Consider the following 20727-nt stretch of genomic DNA (forward strand, 5'->3'; position numbering starts at 1 on the left):
CCTTCACCAACATACCTATTGATGTGCGCTCCAATCACCACTCTCGGCCATCACCACTCTCCTTGGGTACCCTCTCCACCACTTCATCCAACTCACTCCAGAATTCTTCTTTCTCTTCCATCTCACACCCAACCTGCGGAGCATATGTGCTGATAAGATTCAGCAATACACCTTTGATTTCCAGCTTCATACTCATCACTCCGTGTGACACTCTCTTCACCTCCAGCACACTCTTGACATACTCTTCCTTCAGAATTACCCCTACCCAATTTCTCCTCCCATTCACACCATAGTTTGTAGAAGAGTTTGAACCCACTCCGATGCTCCTGGCCTTACTCCTTTTCCACTTGGTCTCTTGGACACACAGTATGCCTACCTTTCTTCTTTCCATCATATCAGCCAGCTCTCTCCTTTTACCAGTCATAGTGCCAACATTCAAAGTTCCAACTCTCATCTCTACACTCCTACCCTTCCTCCTCTCCCGCTGCCTTTGGACATGCCTTCCCCCTCTCCTTCTCCTTCGCCCAACAGTAGCATAGTTTTCACCGGCACCCTGCTGGCCAACATTATCGGTGGCAGTCACTGGTAACCCGGGCCTTGACCGATCCGATATGGAAATCTTATTTATTTTGATTTGGCAAAGATTTTATGCCGGATGCCCTTACTCAAATTTGTCATAATCTTTTGACAGCTATATTTTGTTTGACATCGAGTACGCTTGCAGGGGAAACACCTACACTAAGTTCACACAGACAGAAAATTTGTATGGTGTGCAGACCATAGCACATGTCCTTCTGCATATATCTGGACTATGAAATGGCCATTTGTTATTTATGCAAATTCTTGCTTCACACAAACTGGTTTCCATACCATTGTCTACAAACAAATTGTTGCCGCTGTCCACAACAACTTGCACTGCTCATGAATCAAGCCACAGATCTCCACCACTATAGCAAACACACCTTTAGAAGCTGTTCTACAACATACTATTAAGACATCTTGAGCATCCTGCAGTATTTTAAAAGTAGCACGTGTTGGGGCGTCCGGGTAGCATAGCAGTCTATTCTGTTGCCTACCAACATGGGGATCGTCAGTTTGAGTCCCCGTGTTACCTCTAGCTTGGTCGGGCGTCCCTACAGACACAATTGGCCGTGTCTGCGGATGGGAAGCCAGATGTGGGTATGTGTCCTGGTCGCTGCACTAGCGCCTCCTCTGGTCTGTCGGTGCGCCTGTTTGGGGAGGAGGAGGAACTGGGGGGAATATCGTGATCCTCCCACGTGCTACGTCCCCCTGGCGAAACGCTTCACTGTCAGGTGAAAAGAAGCGGCTGGCGACTCCACATGTATCAGAGGTAGCATGTGGTAGTCTGCAGCCCTCCCCAGATCAGCAGGGGGATGAGCAGCGACCGGGACAACTCGGAAGAGTGAGGTAATTGGACGGGTACAATTGGGGAGAAAAAGAGGGAAAAATACAAAAAAAGTAGCACGTGTTTCGTTGCCATTCATAGAAGAAAAAGGTCAAAGATACATTACATTACTTGGGATAATACTATATGCCCCTTATACTATTTAGCAAGAAAACTGTGCGGCATAAAATTCATTAACTAGGAGCTGTAACTGTTAAATGTTCTTACAGTTCACTGATCTTGTCATGTGTTTTGCACTAGAAAGTACTTAATTATCAATTAATCGTGTCATCACACTACCGGTAACATTGTATGACGAGTGTTATCTGCTGTTCAATATGTTGACACAGCCGAATGGCAATTATCGGCTACTGCAGGAATGACAATTGCCAATCAGCCTGCATTAAAAGCTTCATTTAATTGGTTTTCTTGAAAACTAGATAAAGTAAATTTCGATTGGAATGATAATTTATAGGGGTTGATTTAATACCTGTTTTTATTGTCTGCACCACTCTTGATGTGACATTTTGCTGTGCTAATCAGGTTAGGTAAAATTGAACCTGCAATATAATTACACATTTACCTTGTAGAGTTTCTTTGCCAATAATGGCTCTATTAATGTTCTACCTTCCATCATGTTTGCGGACATGTTTTAATGTATTTTGCCGTTCCATGTCAGTTAATTATAAAAGTAATCATGAACAGCACACATCTGTTTGGCGAAACATGATTCACATTCGAGGTAATTATAGTTAAAGTGCATTATCATGGCAGCCCCAATATTCTTTTATGACACAATATTCAGCTGTTAAAACACACATCAAAGTTTAAAAAAAAACAGCTAAATTACAGTGTGTTAAGGTGGTAAGGGCAGAAAGAGGGGAGTGGAGTTTTCAGTCTGGATTTGAAAATCCAGAATTTGAAAACTAATCGAGGTGTTGCGGAGGAAGTGAGCATGACAGACAAAGGCTTTGCCTCCTGAGATATTTGTTATTTCTGGAGATGCCCATTGCCCTGTAATTTAAGGGTGTGTGTTAGTATGTAAATGTGTGATGAGAAGATACACAGGACTCTACATTCAAGTGTTCAATTTGACAACATTCACTCTCATAATGCTGTTTTTGAAGCCAAAACATCATGATTATGGTCACTGCCATCATGCTGGCATTTGTCTACACAGTAGAGACAGGAGGTGGAGAAGTACACCCACCCATTTTCATTAAACACACGCCACCTCTTGTTGATTGATGACCATGTGTTTAGTTACAGAGCTGCCTACTGCTGCGGGTAGCGCTGTCTATCAACTCATCCTCAGGCCCAACTGCAGCCTTTTGATTAAAATCAAATAACATTTATAAAACAGTTATCCAGAAGGTAAATATTGTGAGAGATTTTAGGTTGAAGGGAACTGGTCAAAATGACCGTACAAACTTTTGGATTTATGGGCTGCCTACTTTGAAATGCTAGCTTGTTCAGTTTCATGGCTGTGGTCGGAGTTAAACACTGTACTAGAAATGGCCACTAGAGAACGTCACTGTCCAACCCCACTCTTGCCCCCTTGTGTTGGACAGCATCAAACCATATTAAACTTTATAGCTGACGTCTGGGTTGTGTAGCGGTCTATTCCGTTGCCTACTAACACGGGATCTCTGAATCGAATCCCCGTGTTACCTCCAGCTTGGTCGGGCATCCCTACAGACAAAATTGGCCGTGTTTGTGGGTGGGGAGCCGGATGTGGATATGTGTCCTGGTCGCTGCACTAGCGGCTCCTCTGGTCGGTCAGGGTGCCTGTTCAGAGGGAGGGTGACCTGGGGGCAATAGCGTGATCCGATCCTCCTACAGGCTACATCCCCCTGGTGAAACACCTGACTGTTAGGTGAAAAGAAGCAGCTGGTGACTCCACATGTATTGGAAGAGGTATGTGGTAGTCTGCAGCCCTCCCTGGATCGGCAAAGGGGGGTGGAGCACTGACCGGGATGGCTCAGAATAGTGGGGTAATTGGTCGCGTACAATTGGGGAGAAAAGGGGGAAAAAACCACAAAAAAAAACAACAAAACTTTATAGGCAAGGAGCACCTGAGCAACATCTGACCTAGCACAAGGTGATAGCCAGAGTGTTTTTTGACAAAACATTGTCAATTTTTTTCAAATGTAATAAGACTCTAGCAGCCGTGAACAAGCTGACAATTTCCAGTAGTTGATTTTGGTTTGCCAGATAAAATGGCATTGCAGTCATCAAGTCTTGATAAAATGAGAACTGATTCTGCAGCTTCAAAGCGCGGCAATGATGAAACAGTGTTAAACTTAGCACTGATCCGAAGATGGAAGAATGCTGTTCTAATGATGTCTTTGATGTGAGATTCAAATGAGATGAAATCAAATAAATGAACGTCTATGTTTTCTTCACCATTTTATGATTTGTTTTTGTGGATCTTATTTTCTTCTTGTCCTTGCAGTCCCTGATGACGTCTTTGCCCCTGACTTCATCTGGAAGGGGTCTTTCGATTACAAGGGCAGGAAACATCCAATGACTTTAACAATCACAAGCTTTAATGCCACATCAGGAAAAGTCAATGTAACTTTAACCGACAGTAGCATGGAGTTTCTGCTCTCTGGTGAGTCATCTATAAATCATCTGTCTTCCTCCTCTCTTCTCTGCCCACTACCTCTGCTTGTCACTTTCATTTATTTTGTGGGTTCTTCATGTCAATCAGTCAATCAGCGAACGAGCTCATGCATGAGAGTGGAAATTAACTATTGGCTGTGAAGACGGATGTGTTAGTCTGCCCTGATGACTGGCGAACTGCCGCTGAAGAGCCTCTCATCTCCTCCTCTTCTCACTCGCTGCTTTTCTGCTTCACTCCTCTCCTTGCACACCATCTGCTCCTCTCTTCTCCGTTCTTTTCTTTTTTCATATTTCTTTTCACTTTTTGTTTTCTTCTTTCTCCTTTTTTTCTTGTCTTCTCTCTCCTCATCTTTTCTCCTCTTCCTGTTCGCTCCCATCTCTGCTCGTGTTTCTACCCAACTTCTGTCATCATCCTTCCTTTCCTTTTCTCTTGTACTCTATTCTCACCTCTTGTCTTCTCTTCTCTTGTCTTGTCTTGCCCTCTTCTCATCTTTCGTCTTCTCTTGTCTTTTCTTCTCTTTTCTTCTCTTCTCTCGTCTTCTCTCATCTTCTCTCGTCTTCTCTTCTCTTCTCTTGTCTTCACCTCATCTTTTCTTTTCTCGTCTTCTCTTCGCGTCTTCTCTGCTCTCGTCTTCTCTTCTCTTCTCTCGTCATCTCTTCTCTTCTTTTCTCTTCTCTTCTCCTTTATTGTGCTCTTCTCTGCACCAAATAGGAGTGTACAAGAGCCAGGAGGCTCGGCTAATGCTGCTGCTGTACCAAATGAGAGCGCTGGCTCACAGTTCCTTCAGTAGGATTACTGATGAAACCTGGGCAATGGACGGATTTGTGAGTATACACGGGAATTTGCCGAGGCTGGCCACTGATCTATTGAAAATAACCCAGGCCCGTTTGACTGTCTCCCACAGCTATCCTTTTCCCCCCACCAAATTAAGTCCATCTTGGGCTGAATCTAGCCAAGGCATTTTAACTTTCACACAATTAATTTGTCAGTTTAAATAAACATACAGATAGATGTGCAGATGGGTGGGTAGACTGACAGACAGATAGATAGATAGATAGACAGACAAACAGACAGAAAGACAGACACACTGACAGACAGACTGATTGGTTCCCTGTCAGTGTATTTCAAGTTTACTCTCCAAAATAAGTTGATAACATAGGGTGACAGGTGACTGCACTCATGTTGAGCTATTGACAGAGCAAATCACAGCTGCTGGAAATATTTCAAAGGAGAAAATGTGGACTGCCTTATAAAATAAGCATACTTGATATGGCAGAATAGAAGTGCCACTCTCATGTCCATGGTAAAAATGAAAGTGCGTTAATTTAGTAGACACACTGTTTCAGTCCTGGGGTTCACTGTTTTCTTCTATTAGGTTTCTGCTGAGCCGGAGGGGAGAAGCTTTGTATTCCAAGGCTTCATACGGGGTAAAGACTATGGACAGTTTGGACTACAAAGACTTGGTATGTGGCTTTTTCAACAAAACAAAAAAAGAAAGAAAGAAAAGGACAAAAAAAAAACATTTGGTAACTGTCGCTGTACCTCTACATTTCCACTGCCATTAGCATAGTAGTCACTGGTATTATTTTAGCATTAAAAGACTGTCATGTTTTTAATCCTTGATAGTAGATTCTTTTTTTTATGGCTGTCTCAATTATTAACACATCGCTGTGGATTGTCCCCATTCATCATCACCATCATTTTCTGCTGCTTATTCGAGACCGGGTCACAGTGGTAGCAGGCTGAGGAGGGCAGCCCAGACATTCATTTCCCAGGCCACATCCCAAGGCATTCCCAGGCCAACTGGAATACATAATCCCCCCAGAATGTCCTGGGTCTGCCCTGGGGTCTCCTCCCAGTTGGTCGTGCCCAGAACACCTCCACAGGGAGGCGCCCAGGAGACTGCCTAACCAGATGACCAAACCACCTCAACTGGCTCCTTTCAATGCGAAGGAGCAGCAGCTCTACTCCGAGCTCCTCCCCAGCCACCTGGCGTAGGAAACTCATTTCCGCTGCTTGTATCCCCAATCTCATTCTTTCGGTCACTACCCAGAGCTTGTGACCATAGTTGAGAGTTGGAACAAAGATCAACTGGTAAATTGAGAGCTTTGCCTTCTGGCTTAACTCCCTCTTCACCACGATGATCCACCTATCGATCTCCCGCTCCATTTTACCCTCACTTGTGAACAAGACCCCGAGATACTTGAACTCCTCCACTTGAGGAATTAACTTACTCCCAACTTGGAGGAGGTAAACCACCTTTTTCTGATTGAGAACTATGGCCTTGAACTCGGAAGTGCTGATGCTCATCCCGACCACTTCACACTTGGCCATTCAGAAAGCTAAAAAAAAACCTATAAAAAGGTTAAATCAAGAGTTTGGGTTCCTGTGTAAATGCAGCCCTCATTGCCCTTTTCTGATACAACTCCATCCTGTTTCTCAAACTAAGGCTCCAGGCCAAAAAGTATGGGGCATATATCTAGTTTGTCCTTGTGTAAAAAGAGCTCTAATACGTTTCAACAAATCAAGCTCTTGGGACAAGGCTGAATTGAGCTCCTGGTCTTGAAGAAGTAAAACTATATTTGTTCAATATGCACAGTAAAGTCAGCTGCTACTATTGATCCTGTCAGACGAAAGACAATCAATAATCTCCTGCATCATCATTTCCACCTGTTCATTATCATCATAGTCATCATCTCACTGATTGTCGTCAACATCTTCAGCACACCCGTGGTAATCACAGGCATCATAATTTATTTGCCCAATAAGTTGTCATACTTATTGTCATCATCCACCTGCTGCCCTCTCTTCCCATCATCTTCACTGTGATCCTCTCGGCCTTCCTCATCACCATTACCATCAAAACCACCAAAGTCAACAAATCTCAAGTACGTTTCTGCTGTTGCTTACTCTTTTGCCCATCTATGTTGACCACACTGATCCGAATATACTGAAAACCTGGGGTTGAATTCACCAATGCTGTCTGAATATGATGGTTTCCCTCCCCTCAGGTATGAGTGTGAGAGAAAATATTACACTTGCTGACCCTGAAACCAATGGCTCCACCAACAGCAGCTCCATGGCCGTTGCTATCCTCGTGCCTTTCTTCGCCCTCATCTTTGCAGGTCTCGGTTTCTATCTCTACAAACAGCGGTACGTACATATTTATATTCTGGTTTCTCCAGTGTTTAGCTTTGCTCCCAAAATTGGTTGGAAAGCTGTGTATCATGGGTTTCCAAAAGAAAATAGGTTATGTGTTTTTGAAGAGCCTAGGTCCAAAGATACTAAAGAAAATGTATTAAGGTGTTAGGCTAAAAAGAAATCTGTGGTGAATTTTTGAGACCCTGATTTGTATACCTGTTTGTTTGTGCAAATGTAAACTGTACATTAATATAGAATGCATATTAAGTCAGGCAGATGGCACTCTGTGACGCAACTCACCAACCTGCAGAATTAATTGGGTAGTCTCATTATGTGTTTCCAGGAGAGGCTTCAAGGCATGATGCAATATACAGTATATTACACAGCATTGCATAATACCACTGAACATTTTAATAAGTGCAACTTAGAGTCTATGTTTATGTTCATATGTTTGTGTATACGTGTGCATGCGTTGTCTTGAACTGCTAAAGGACTATAACACAAAACAGAATACACACATAGAACCTATGACATGCAAATGTTACAGTCATTGGGCCCTATTTTTATACATGCCCACGGTGGAAAATGTGGATTTGTGCTTGTGAAGCAGTATTTCCTGGGGGCGCAGTCATGTTTTCTCTGCATGTTGCGCTTATTGGTATTTTAGTGACTCGCTGTGCACTGAAGTGGGAGTTGAGGTGTGTCATTGTGAATCCAGCAGCACAACCTACTCCATACATACATATACATATATATACATATATATACACACATATACACACATATATATATACATATATATACACACATATACACACACATATATATACATATATACACATATATACACACACACATATATATATATATATATATATATATATACATATATATTAATGAATAGATCTACTCAGATGTGAAACATTGAAACTAGCATGTACTTTACCACATTTATAAATGTAATTTGAAACATGAAAGTGACATGTCATACCTGTCATGCTGTAGCCTAAAAATAATCTCATCACTGTCGATCTAATTGGACATTCAATTGATAAATGGCAGCTACGTCTTTATAATAAGCAGCATTTGTTTTGAAATGAAATGTTAAGATTGTTCTCTTTATTTTTCGTAAATACAAAAATTGTCATACACACTTCTTTTTTTAAGAGAGCAATACAAATCTTTCCGATGACTATGATATTTAAGGTTAAGTTGCGTTTGATTGTTATCCAGCCGGATCAATGCTGTTATGTGATATCTCCAACCAGTTATAAAGTATTATGTGGTGGTCTATAAATTATCCAATCAAAACTTGTCTTTTGCTTTGTTATTTGATAAGATGGTTCTGCCATGAAAAGTCATATCTGCAAATTGTATCCTGTTGTTTGATTGATGGTTTATTTAACTAGCACTGTGCACTATGAAGTAGACTGCATTTTGCACTGCACACTCTGATTCTCAAAAATGGGCCCCTGTTCACTTCCACCAAACTCGAGTCAGACTCTTCAGCCTTCCCAGTTCAACAGTAATTACAGAGCAGCAGCATTTACCTACTTTGGGTCTACACACCAAGATAATGAGAACATGTTTGCTGAATTGACAATAGGGAAGGATAATTGGGATACTGTTTCTCATTCTGTCTAATATCCGACTTCTTTTTTTCTTTTTTCTTTTCCAGGAAAGCAGATAAAGCACAGTACACAGGCTGTTCTGCCCACGAGAACAACAATGGCCAAGCCACTTTTGAGAATCCCATGTACAACACAAACACAAAAGCTACTGAGGGCAAAGTCGTCCGTTTTGATCCCAATCTCAACACCGTCTGCACCATGGTTTGATGTCTGCTGAATAAGAGAAAGAGAGGAGAACATGTTCTCGACATGAAATATACAGATATTTGTATGTATATAAATAAGAGAAAGGGAGATTGATAGATCTCTCTCTCTCTCGCTCTCTCTCTCTCTCTCTCTCTCTCTCTCTCTCTCTCTCTCTCTATATATATATATATATATATATATATATATATAAAAAATCTCTGCTGGGGGGGCTGTGACCCCCAAACTGGGAGAGTGGCTCCAGCAGATTCCAGGAACAACATCTGAGGTCTCTGTCCAGAAGAGTGCAGTCCTAGGAACAGCTAAGATACTGTGCAGAACCCTCAAACTCCCAGGCCTCTGGTGGAGGACCTGAGCTTGAGGAATATAGATATACAGAGAGAGATGACAAAACGACAGAGAGACTTATTTATATTTCCCTATTTCTGATGCCGCACATACAGAGAGGACTGCACAGAAGCATAAAGCACACCTTCAGAATCAGCAACAGTTCTGGCAGTTGCATTCGATCACCTATGGAAAACAAGCGATAGAGGAGAGCGAGGGAGCAGGAGGTCTCACACTTTTCCAGATCTTCCTGCGGTTCGGTGAAGAGCAGTGTGCTTTCTTTACACTCTGTGAGTGTTGGGTTTATGAATAACAGAGCCTCTGGCATATAGATAAATAAGAGTATTTTGTACTCTGTAGTACTGAGCGGGTGGGAGGGGTTACTTCACGATGCCAAACCAAATGTTTAAACTCTTTGTTGCCAGTAGTACAGTATGATTATTTTGTGCATTATCCCACATTGGTAGAATCTGGACGATGTGGTTTTCTCTCATGGAGGTGCTGAGCCTCTCTACTGTGAGTTGATCAAAGTGACCTGTCAAATCCATTTTCCATGCGGTTGAATAAAGAGAGGAGATTCAGACACAACAAAAGGGGGGGGAAAAGACTTTTTTTGAATAGTGTCAATGCTGTACTCTGTTAAAAGTCCTTGGGTCAATTATACCTCTTAAATAGATGTTACCTCCCACTGACAAAAAAAATATAGCCAGGGATTTAATTACTGAAGTGCAGAACTGTTTTTTAGTGTCATGGGTAACACTAGGGTTTTTATCGTCAAAGTGCAGGCTCTCTGAATACAATACGCTTTTTTATGAGTTATATTCATCATTAGGGATTTATTATAAAGGTATGTACAGTGAATTTTTGCAGTGTTATTAAGAAGTGAAAAAAACTCCTTGCTTCAGTTTGAATCTAGTCCATGCGAATAGGGCTGCAGTCAAATCACCTAAAATCCCATATATTAAACTGTCATCCGGCTACTGAATTAAGCATATTAGTCCTGAAGGATTTGAGCTGGCAGAGTAGGATATTTTTAGGTAGAAAGTTATATTTTTTTACCCCAGCTCTGAAACTATGGGGACCATCTGGTTCCTGTATCTATCACATTTTGAGTGAATTAACCCCATCCCTAAGCCTGTATATGGCAAGCATCTTAAAGCAGGAACTTCCATCTTAATCCTGTCGTGCCCTGCTGGATAACCTGGTCCAGAATATTAACAGCCTCCAGTGACCAGGCAGAGTTTTTCTTTTCTTTTTCTTTTTTTTTTGCATGGGTGGCAATGACTCAATAAAAGCAAAGATGGTCGAAGTCGAGCTGTTATTTTAGTTGGGCTGAAAGATGCATGGCACCTTTTTGTTTTACAACATTTCATGGAAATATCGAGAGAGAACAGTTGCGTACCTACATACCACCCCCACGTGTTATAATTCTTTTGGGAAATCAAGCCTTCGTCGATAACGCTCAACATTAGCCGTCCTGCTCGGAGGCACTCGATAAATATTGGTGCACGGTGGATCTTTTGGGTGCCGACTGACAGAATTGGTTGTTTTAATGTCTTATTGAACCTTCAGCTTTTACCACCACACATGTATAATGTACATAGAGGAATTTGCACACTTTAAAAGCTGCCATCCACATCTCACCATCATCTGGGTCCAAATTTTCAACTCTCGGATCCATGATTTCAGCGCTGTCATCGCATTGATATCATTGCAGTGCCTTGAATACTGTATTGGGCATACGTTTCTATGGAAACCACGACATTTGTTTCATCGGCGATGCTGTCCATTGGTGTAATTAGTCCACATAGGTTGTGATGATGAGTTAAATGAGAGATGTCAGCCCTCGAGATACAAATCACTGAAGAAATGTGTTTGAGAAGCAGATCATGCTTTCATACCTGTGCATGTCAGCCGAAAGCAATCCAACATAGCAAACCGCTGCTGTAGTTCTTTGTACCACTGTTTATTCTGTCATCGCTGTTACATTTTGTACATTTATACAGTTTTGATACTTGATGGCATTCTCTTTGGCAAAATGTCTCGTGTTATCAATATGTACTATATTTTGCAAGGTCACGTTTCTTATGGATGAGGAAAAGAACACATCGGTTAAAGACAGTGTCACGTTAAATATATTAGAAGGCTTTTAAGTGTACCACTCAATGGTCATCCCACTCAACACCAGTGTATATGTATATGTACATATTGCAAAAGTTTTGTAAAGAGGTATATTTTTATGCAAATAAAGCATTTGTAAGTTATTGAATATGTCGTGTAAATTTTCACATGTAAATGTCATGTAAGATCCAACAAATGTTTTGTATTTTTTTTTCTTTATCGGAAATGTATAAATCCTTAATTTATATATAAAATATGGAGTAAAATAAACTGTCATCTCACTATTCTTTTATCGATGGAGATGTCAGGGCCTGGTTGGAGCAGTGGTCTCTCGACACCCACCTTATTTCTGCCACACCGTGAGGTCGTGTCGGTGGAAAGTCGGTCTGGGGCGTCCGGGTAGAGTGGCGGTCTATTCCGTTGCTTATCAACACGGGGGTCGTCGGTTCCAATCCCCGTGTTACCTCCGTATTGGTCGGGCGTCCCTACAGATACAATTGGCCGTGTCTTGCGGGTGGAAAGCCGGATGTGGGTGTGTGTCCTGGTCGCTGCACTAGTGCCTTTTCTGGTCAGTCGGGGTGCCTGTTGGGGGGGGGGCGAACTGGGGGGGAATAGTGTGATCCTCCCACGTGCTACGTTCCCCTGGTGAAACTCGCTGTCAGGTGAAAAGAAGCGGCTGGCGACTCCACATGTATCGAAGGAGGCATTTGGTAGTCTGCAGTCCTCCCCAGATCAGCAGAGGGGGTGGAGCAGCGACCGGGATGGCTCGGAAGAGTGGGGTGGGTGATTGGCCAGATACAATTGGGGGAAAAAAGGGAAGAAGAAAAAAAAAGTCGGTCTAAGACATTCACACTCACATTGTTACAATGCTTTCACTTCCTGCTTAGCATTCATGTTGCACATTTTTCAGCAGTTGGTTGACATTAACTGCCCTTGAGGTTTCCATGTTTACCACCAGGATTCAGGTTTATTCCAACAGCCCCCTTCTCAGTAGGTGCACACAGCCAGAAATGGCCCATTGAAATGTATGAGCCAAGGCACAAAGTGAAGCAACACATACATTTGTTTTCCTCTGCTTCTCCATCTGTCACAATTATGATTTGTGTTTTGATAGAGCAATTTGGGTGGTAAGTCATTCACGAGCTCCCAAAGAGAAATGGTAAATACCAAAAAAAAAAAAACACCCTGAAATGTTCCACAAAAAAAATAAAAGAAACAAAACATTCATATATTTTGGAAAAACAAGCTTTTTTTTGTACCAAGCACAAAATACTTTTTCTTTTCTTTTCTTTTCTTTTCAGTATATCGCCTTAACGGTGATGTGTGTATGCAAACAGTATGTCAATGAGATTCTTTTATTGGTGAAATAAGATGCAAAATAAATGAAAAGGAGTGGCTCTGTATTGCTTTCATTTAAGGTTGGAAAGTCTTTGAAAGTAGAGCACAGTAGATGGATAACCCCCATAAAAAAACTGCAGTTCACACAAATGAATAATACGCAGAAACTTCAAACATCTCGGTTCTGAGCAGAGTTACAGTAACATGAAATATTGATGGGGGGGGAGGTAGAGAAAGGGGAAAAACACACGAGTCTCCCAACTGTCCATGCGTGATGGACTGTGGAAATGGATTGGTTGTTTGCTTCACACTTGGCATCATGAGGAGGTGACAGATTATAATGGACTCCGTGTAATGGACTGAAAGGAAGCGAAGGACAGGAGATGATCAGCCGGACAGTTTTGAGAGAGATGTAGCTAGACCGTGCAATGGAGACGTCATGTGCCCCGGGAATCAAACGACTAACACTTGAATGGCTACAAACCAGTTTGATATCGGGCTAAGGTTAAGCGTGTACTTCTCACGCTTAGGCCCAGGATTTATGTATGGGCCAGTAATATTTGCAGAGGGATTTTTTCTCTGACGTTCCTTCTGATGTCTTATTAAGCAGATTTTATCCAGAGGGTGGCATTTTAAAGCGTGCCAGTGGAGGGACTTGGTGAAATAAGCTCGGGGTGTTTGCTCCCTTTAATCCCAGCCAAGCATCGATTCGTTAGGAAACGGTGTCTGCTAGGTGTCAAACGTTCTCCACGGGGAAGATTTTCCAAAATTTACTTTGGGGCCTTCCGCTGACATGTGCGACTGATAGCAGCTCATGGCCCCCGAAGAGCTTGTGCCATTTCACCCGACAGTGGCTCAAACCGAGCACGGCGTGGTTGCCGGGAAGGTCACCACAGTGAGCAGAATCCTCTTGTCAACACTTAGAGTACACGCTTGATTGACAGCTGGTGGGAGATGTCTTGTGGGATTCAGACACCGCTCAGCTTCCCTCTGGAGACTGAATACGTGCCGAACACAAAACAACCCAGCCATCACCACCTCCCTGCAAGGCTTTATGTATGGTGTGATGGATGAATAGATCAGTCATTTGTCTTGCACATTTACTCTGTGGGGCGTCCGGGTAGCGTAGAGGTCTATTCCGTTGCCTACCAACACGGGGATCGCCGATTCGGATCCCCGTGTTACCTCCTGCTTGGTCGGACGTCCCTACAGACACAATTTGCCATGTCTGCGGGTGGGAAGCCGGATGTGCGTATGTGTCCTGGTCGCTGCACTAGCGCCTCCTCTGGTCGATCCGGATGTGGGTGTGTCCTGGTCGCTGCACTAACGCCTCCTCTGGTCGGTCGGGACGCCTGTTGGGGGGGGGCGGGGTAACGTGATCCTCCCACGCGCTATGTCCCCCTGGCGAAACTCCTCACTGTCAGGTGAAAAGAAGCGGCTGGTGACTCCACATGTGTCGGAGGAGGCATGTGGTAGTGTGCAGCCCTCCCCGGATCGGCAGGGGGGGTGGAGCAGAGACCGGGACAGCCCGGAAGAGTGGGGTAATTGGCTGGATACAACTGGGAAAAAAGGTGGAATATTCCAAGAAAAACCAAAACAAAACAAACATGTACCGTGTTAATGGCATGTCTGAGTTGTTTTTGCCCAAAGTATCACCTCCTCATCTTCATCTGCAGCTGAAATCAATGAGCGATCAGACTTTCATACTCTGTATATTCAATCAGTTTATTTCATTAAAAAAAACTTCCCATTGTTTTGTGCACTTTGTATTATAGATATGTATTATTTTTAAGTTTTCATTGTTTGCAATAATGAAATTGATTGAGAAGTTATGGTTTGTAAAGACTGACATTCCACGCAACAATTTTAGAGCGTCGGTCCTTGGAGTGTGGACAGGGTTTAATAGGCTGCTTTCAATCTTCAAACACTAATTTAAATTCCTCCATAGTCAATGCAGTTAAAATGAGTTTAAAACTACAGTCAAAATGAGTTTAAACTGCAGTTAAAACACACATTGAGGAAATATATGTATAGACTCCGGCTGATAGGGACTGAAGGATGTTAAGGTCAATGAAAACGAGCCACGCTATCCATCAGACTGATTGGATTGCTGTGCCACACCCTGACCACAGGCAGGCATAATGGGATCCTAACAAATGATTATTTGTCAAGCTGGTTTATCATCAGTCATATGTAGGGCACATATTGTAACATCAGATTATGACCTGGCCCCCGTGGGAAAAAGCCTGAAGCAGGCCTCTCTCATTCAACGCCTGCGCCAACTTATGTGTAACCCAGATCGCCCGACACCAGTGACACCGCCATTCAGACATCCATCCATCCATTATCCAAACCACTTATCCTGCTCTCAGGGTCACGGGGATGCTGGAGCCTATCCCAGCAGTCATTGGGCGGCAGGCAGGGAGACACCCTGGACAGGCCACCAGTCCATCACAGGGCCAACATGCACACACATTCATCCACACCTAGGGACAATTTAGTATGGCCGATTCACCTGACCTACATGTCTTTGGACTGTGGGAGGAAACCGGAGCACCTGGAGGAAACCCACACAGACACGGGGAGAACATGCAAACTCCACACAGAGGATGACCCGGGATGACCCCAAGGTTAGACTACCGGGCTCGAACCCAGGACCTTCTTGCTGTGAGGTGACCGCGCTAACCACTGCACCACCGTGCCGCCCACGCCATTCAGACAACGACAAGGTTCTCTTGTCAGCCACTTCTGTGTGCATTGCTTTGCATCGCAAGGTTTTCCCCCAAGCTGAGAAGTATGGCTTGGTTTCCCAAAAACGTCTTACCTCAGAGATTGTTTTGGCTGATTGGCTAGCAGCAGTAGAACTACCCAACCTTTCTGAAACACTTTGGGCCTACTCAGCCACCCCATCAACTTGAGCTGCCGACTTGTTTCATCTTATTCTGCACGCTTCCTCCCTCTCTCACCTCTGTCAGTTTTTAATACAGCATCAGCATCCAGAACTGCATGCTGATGCTTTGAATTAAAGAAAGACAATCTGGAAGGGGGCCTGTCACACCATCCGCCAACACCCCAACATTATGTGCACCCTCACTCTGTGTATTAGCTGAGAAATAGTTCACTCGCCAAAATGGTTTATGGAACTGTCCACGAAAGAAAATGTATATTATTGGAAAGTGATATTGAGACCATCCAGGCTTGTGGCACGGACTGCCATGAGTATGCAGGTTTTCATTCCAACCAATCACTGCACCAGCTGACTTCACCGATTAGTCTGTCCTCTTTGGCAGAGGGCATTTTAATCAGTGAAATCACCTGGTCTACGGATTGGTTGGATGGGAAAAACTCCATATTAACGGCGCTCCATGGCACATGGTTGCCATGTAGGTTGGAACAATGTCAAGGGACTACTGAATGTTTCCTACCACTATTTTTTTGTGATATCAACATACTTGTTGTTTTATCTCCACAACCATTCCCATCCGTCAGTATAAGTCTGTGCAGAGTTGCAGGTTCACACATTTCCCATTGATTTGGGGGGGGGGGGAGACTAGAAAAAGTTGGTATTTTTCATAGTTTAAACAATTTTATCATCACACCATCAAATCATGTCTCTGCTGCATAGAGCTAACGTGAGTCAGCTAATGTGAAGTTCAGACGTCAGGTCTATAGTGTTTCATTCTTGCAGTCGTTGCTCGAACAGGTCATGATTTTAACATGATCAACTAACATTTTATTCTTTGGTAATGTTATGGCCAAATGTTCTCAAAAAAGAGGAAAATTGATGTCGGATCCCTTTTTATGAAGAGACAAAGCAGCACATTTCATACACAATTCAAAAGACAGACAATTCAGGGTGATTTCCATAAAGGTTTAAAAAGACCTTAAACAATAGATACAAAACAAGATAGAGATTAAATAACAAGAATATTAAAAGAATAAGAAAGAATTAGAAAAAGAAATAAGCAATGCTACATAAATATAATAAAAAGCTAATCAGATGGCGGCAGAACCGTCCATTAAAACCCATTGAAATTCACTTAAGTGCAACCACCCGTGAAAAACTAAGTGGAGCAACATTTTCAGAATAACATTGAATACACCTTCATTTTTTTTGCAGATTGTGGGTCTGTTTAAAATCAGAGGGATACAAATCCCTTTCAAAGTCCTGTTTTGGGCAAATTATATAACACTGAACACAGCAAAAGTTTTGCGGAATCACACAGTGTGTGGTTTGTATGGTTTGGAGACAGTGGCATTGATGAAAAGACAGGAGGCAGAGCTGGAGGTGGCAGAGTTGAAGATAAGATTTCATTAGGAGTGATGAAGAAGGACAGGATTAGGAATGAGTATATTAGAGGGACAGCTCGGGTTGGATGGTTTGGAGACAAAGCAAGAGGCAAGATTGAGATGGTTTGGACATGTGTGGAGGAGAGATTAAGATTAAGTTTCCTTTATTAGTCCTCTTGGGGAAATTCAGTTACTGCAAATTAACCCACCCTAGCTGTGATCTATGTAGCTAGGAGCAGTGGGCTGCTGCCTTCATGCTGCGCCCGGGGACCAACTATAATTACAATTTATGGACCAACTCCAGTTCTTTTCCCATTGCCTAGGTCAGAGGCACAGACAGGAGTATGAACCCTAACATGCATGTTTCTTTTAATGGTGGGGGAAACCGGAGCACCTGGAGGAAACCCACCGTAGACATGGGGAGAACATGCACACTCCACAGAGGACAACCTAGGATGACTCCCCCCCAAGGTTGGACAACCCCAGGGTTCGAACCTAGGACCTTCTTACTGTGAGGCGACAGTGCTAACCACTGGGCCACCATGCCATAATGCTGGGTATGTTGGGAGAAGGATGCTGAAGATGGAGATGCCAGACAAGAGGAAAAGAGAGGTTTATGGATGTGGTGAGAGAGGACGTGCAGGTGTCTGGCGTGACAGAGGAAGATGCAGAGGACAGGAAGAGATGGAAATGGATGATCCACTGTGGCGACCCCTAACGGAAGCAGCCAAAAGCACTAGTAGTAGTAGTAGTAGTAGTAGTATTGGTAGTAGTATTAGTAAGCAGTAGTAGTGGTGGTGGTAGTGTAGTGATGGTGGTAGTATTATTATTATTAGTAATAGTAGTACTAGTAGTAGCAGTAGTTGTAGTAGTAGTATTGGTGGTAGTAGTAGTAGTGATGGTGGTAGTACTATTAGTATTATTATTATTACTAGTGGTAGTAGTAGTGGTGATGGTGGTCGTAGTAGTTGTTATATCTGGTTAGGTAGTGTTCGTGCCTCAGTTCGAAAGGCACGAACTGAGGAAGCCTCCTGGATGAGAGGCGAAACGTTTTCACTGATATATACCAAGTCCAGTTGCACTTGATTCAACTCCTTTGGAGTTGGTACGATCAGCTAGCACTTACCTGCTAAATAAATGGATGCTGCATATGTGTTTCACGTTTCCACCACAACAGTCGAACATACTAGAAGAATAAGACAGGCCAGGCGCGCCGGAATCATTTCAGAAGTGTGTGTGGGGGGGGGGAACAATGCTATATATGCATGTGCAGGGGTGTACTGTATCCTGCTATAAGAGCGCACCGGAGCGCAGCTCCTTATGCCTGTATTTGCGGTTTCAATACAATAAAGCACGTTATTGAAGACACGTGTCCAACCCATGTGTAGTGTTCTGTGTTGAGCTTGAGCGCTTAAGTGATACATCGTATTCAGTTTTGAAATCCCACTCTTTCTGCTGCCTGCCCACGGGGTAGCGGTATAATTCAAACATAAGCCAGCCAGTGCATATGGTATACAGAGATTCCTGACTTTAAAAAAAATGTAGAAAGAGGGTAAAACCCAATTCCGGCGCCCCTGAGACAGGAAGTGCTGAATTTGAGGAGGAGACGCTGTTGGTGCCAACAGGCAAATATACAAGACCAGTCTCGTACACCTTTATCTATAGATTCGATATATCAATAGCTAAAACTCAGGCATGTGTTTTTTTCCCTTCTTCTTCTTTTTAAGCGGTGGAGATCGTGCTTATCCAACAAAGTTAAACAAACAATGATCCTCTGGATTTTGTGTGCAGGGCTTTTGTGGGAGCCAAGTTACATTTATATGTTTAATTCTATAAATAAGTGCAGTCTGTATTGGGTCAGTAGTTTACGTAAATTGAGATAAGTGATTTCATTGAATAAATTAAATAGCAGATGTTAAAAGTCAGCTAATGATCTTTTGATTTAATTCATGTTGATATAACCGTGATATTTCGTAAAAGGCAACACTGTGAACTTTCTGTTAGAACGGTGATTTAGGTTACTGTCGCTTTAAGACATACTAGGTCTTGTGGATTTACGAAAAGAGCCAGGGAGAGAACATTTTATGTGGAGTTGAAGCCAAGCAGCGAGCCCTATCCAGTGTACTGGTTTTGGTCTTGATGCAGACCTGACATACCAGTCCAAACTTGTCTGGGACTGTCTGTATGACCTTTCCCATGACCCAAGAGTTGCGTGGTGCTGCTGCTGAGTCGTCGATGAGCAACATGATGTCTCCAGTGGTGAAGCTGCGAGATGGATGGGACCACGCGTGGCTCGGTCGCTGCTTGGCTTCAACTCCACACAAAATGTACTCTTTCCGGCTCCCTTCGTAAATCCGCAAGACCTATCTCTTAAAGCGACAGTAACCTAAATCACCGTTGTAACAGAAATTTCAGTGTTGCCTTTTACAAAATATCACGCTTACATCAACATGAATTAAATCAAATTATTATTAGCTGACTTTTAACAACTACTATTTAACTTATTCAATGAAATCACTTATCTCAATTTACGTAAGCGATTAACCCGATACAGACTGCGCTTATTTATCGTCGTCGTTGGCGTCTCTCATGTCCAAGGATACATTCCAAGAGATTAAGTCATGTGCTTGAAATGAAGATGGCTTGACAGTCCAAGGTGAGAATATTAGAGACGGGAACAGCGTGGACAGGGGATAGTAGGGGGTGGACCCGTTCCTGCGGCTCTCTGTTCTTGGCGGATTTTTCGGCGGCAGCGCTTTTCTTCCGCATGCGTTCGTTTGTCAGTTTCGGCCTTGATGGAACCAGCAAGGCAGCAGCTCTCCAGTATTTTCGATTTTCCGCTACTTTTTCCCACTTCTTTGGGTCGATGTTAAGGTGATCAGCGTTCCCTTGATGCAGTCCTTGTAGTGTTTTTGGGGTTTTTTTAGGAGCTCCTCTTTTTATTTGACCTTCAGTCAGTTCGAAGTATAGGATTTGTTTCGGAAGTCTGTCGTTTGGCATCCTCTGGATGTGGCTAAGCCACCGCAGCTGGTGACATTCAATTGTCGTCTCGATGGAAAGGAGATCGGCTCTTTCAAGAACTTGATTGTTGGTGACCCGTTCTTGCCAGGAAATTCCCGGAATACTTGTGTTTTTGCTGGTGGAAGCATTCTAGTTTACAGATTTGGTACTTGTAGAGGGTCCAGGCTTCACAGCTACACAGGAGGGTTGAAAGAACCACTGCACGGTAAACCATGATTTTGGTTGATGTCTTGAGATCACAATCATAGAAAACACGGCGAGAATGTCGGCCAAAGGCAGTGTGGGCAGCTTTCAGTCTGTTGGTGATATCCGGTTCTAGACTGCACATTTCTTCGAGAATACTTCCAAGGTATTGAAAGGTTTGAACTTGTTCAATAGATTGTCTGTGGATGGTGATTTTAAGCGGAACTCCTGGAGTATCCTGAGGCACAACAGCAAGCGTTTTGGTTTTCTTGATATTCACAGAAAAGCCAAACGTTTCGTAGGCCTGAACAAAGGAGTTGGTGATCGACTGAAGACGTTCTGGAGTCATGGCAGGAGTGACATTATCATCGGCATATTGAAGCTCGATGATGACGTTGGTGGATGTCTTGTTCCAACCCGGTATCACGCCAAAGCGTGTA

At 43.2% G+C, this 20727-nt stretch overlaps 1 protein-coding gene across 1 annotated transcript in view; it reads left to right on the forward strand.

Annotated features, from left to right (window-relative positions):
- LOC130118211 (CUB and sushi domain-containing protein 3-like) overlaps positions 1–9010 on the forward strand; it is a 473370-nt gene extending 464360 nt beyond the window's left edge. The window contains 5 exon segments of the mRNA XM_056286604.1: positions 3861–4019; positions 4743–4855; positions 5407–5494; positions 7043–7184; positions 8851–9010. Of these exon segments, the coding sequence (XP_056142579.1) occupies positions 3861–4019; positions 4743–4855; positions 5407–5494; positions 7043–7184; positions 8851–9010 (662 nt within the window).
- The last annotated feature ends 11717 nt before the right edge of the window (positions 9011–20727 follow it).

Source organism: Lampris incognitus, chromosome 9 (assembly GCF_029633865.1).
Source record: "Lampris incognitus isolate fLamInc1 chromosome 9, fLamInc1.hap2, whole genome shotgun sequence".
Taxonomy (NCBI): Eukaryota; Metazoa; Chordata; class Actinopteri; order Lampriformes; family Lampridae; genus Lampris; species Lampris incognitus.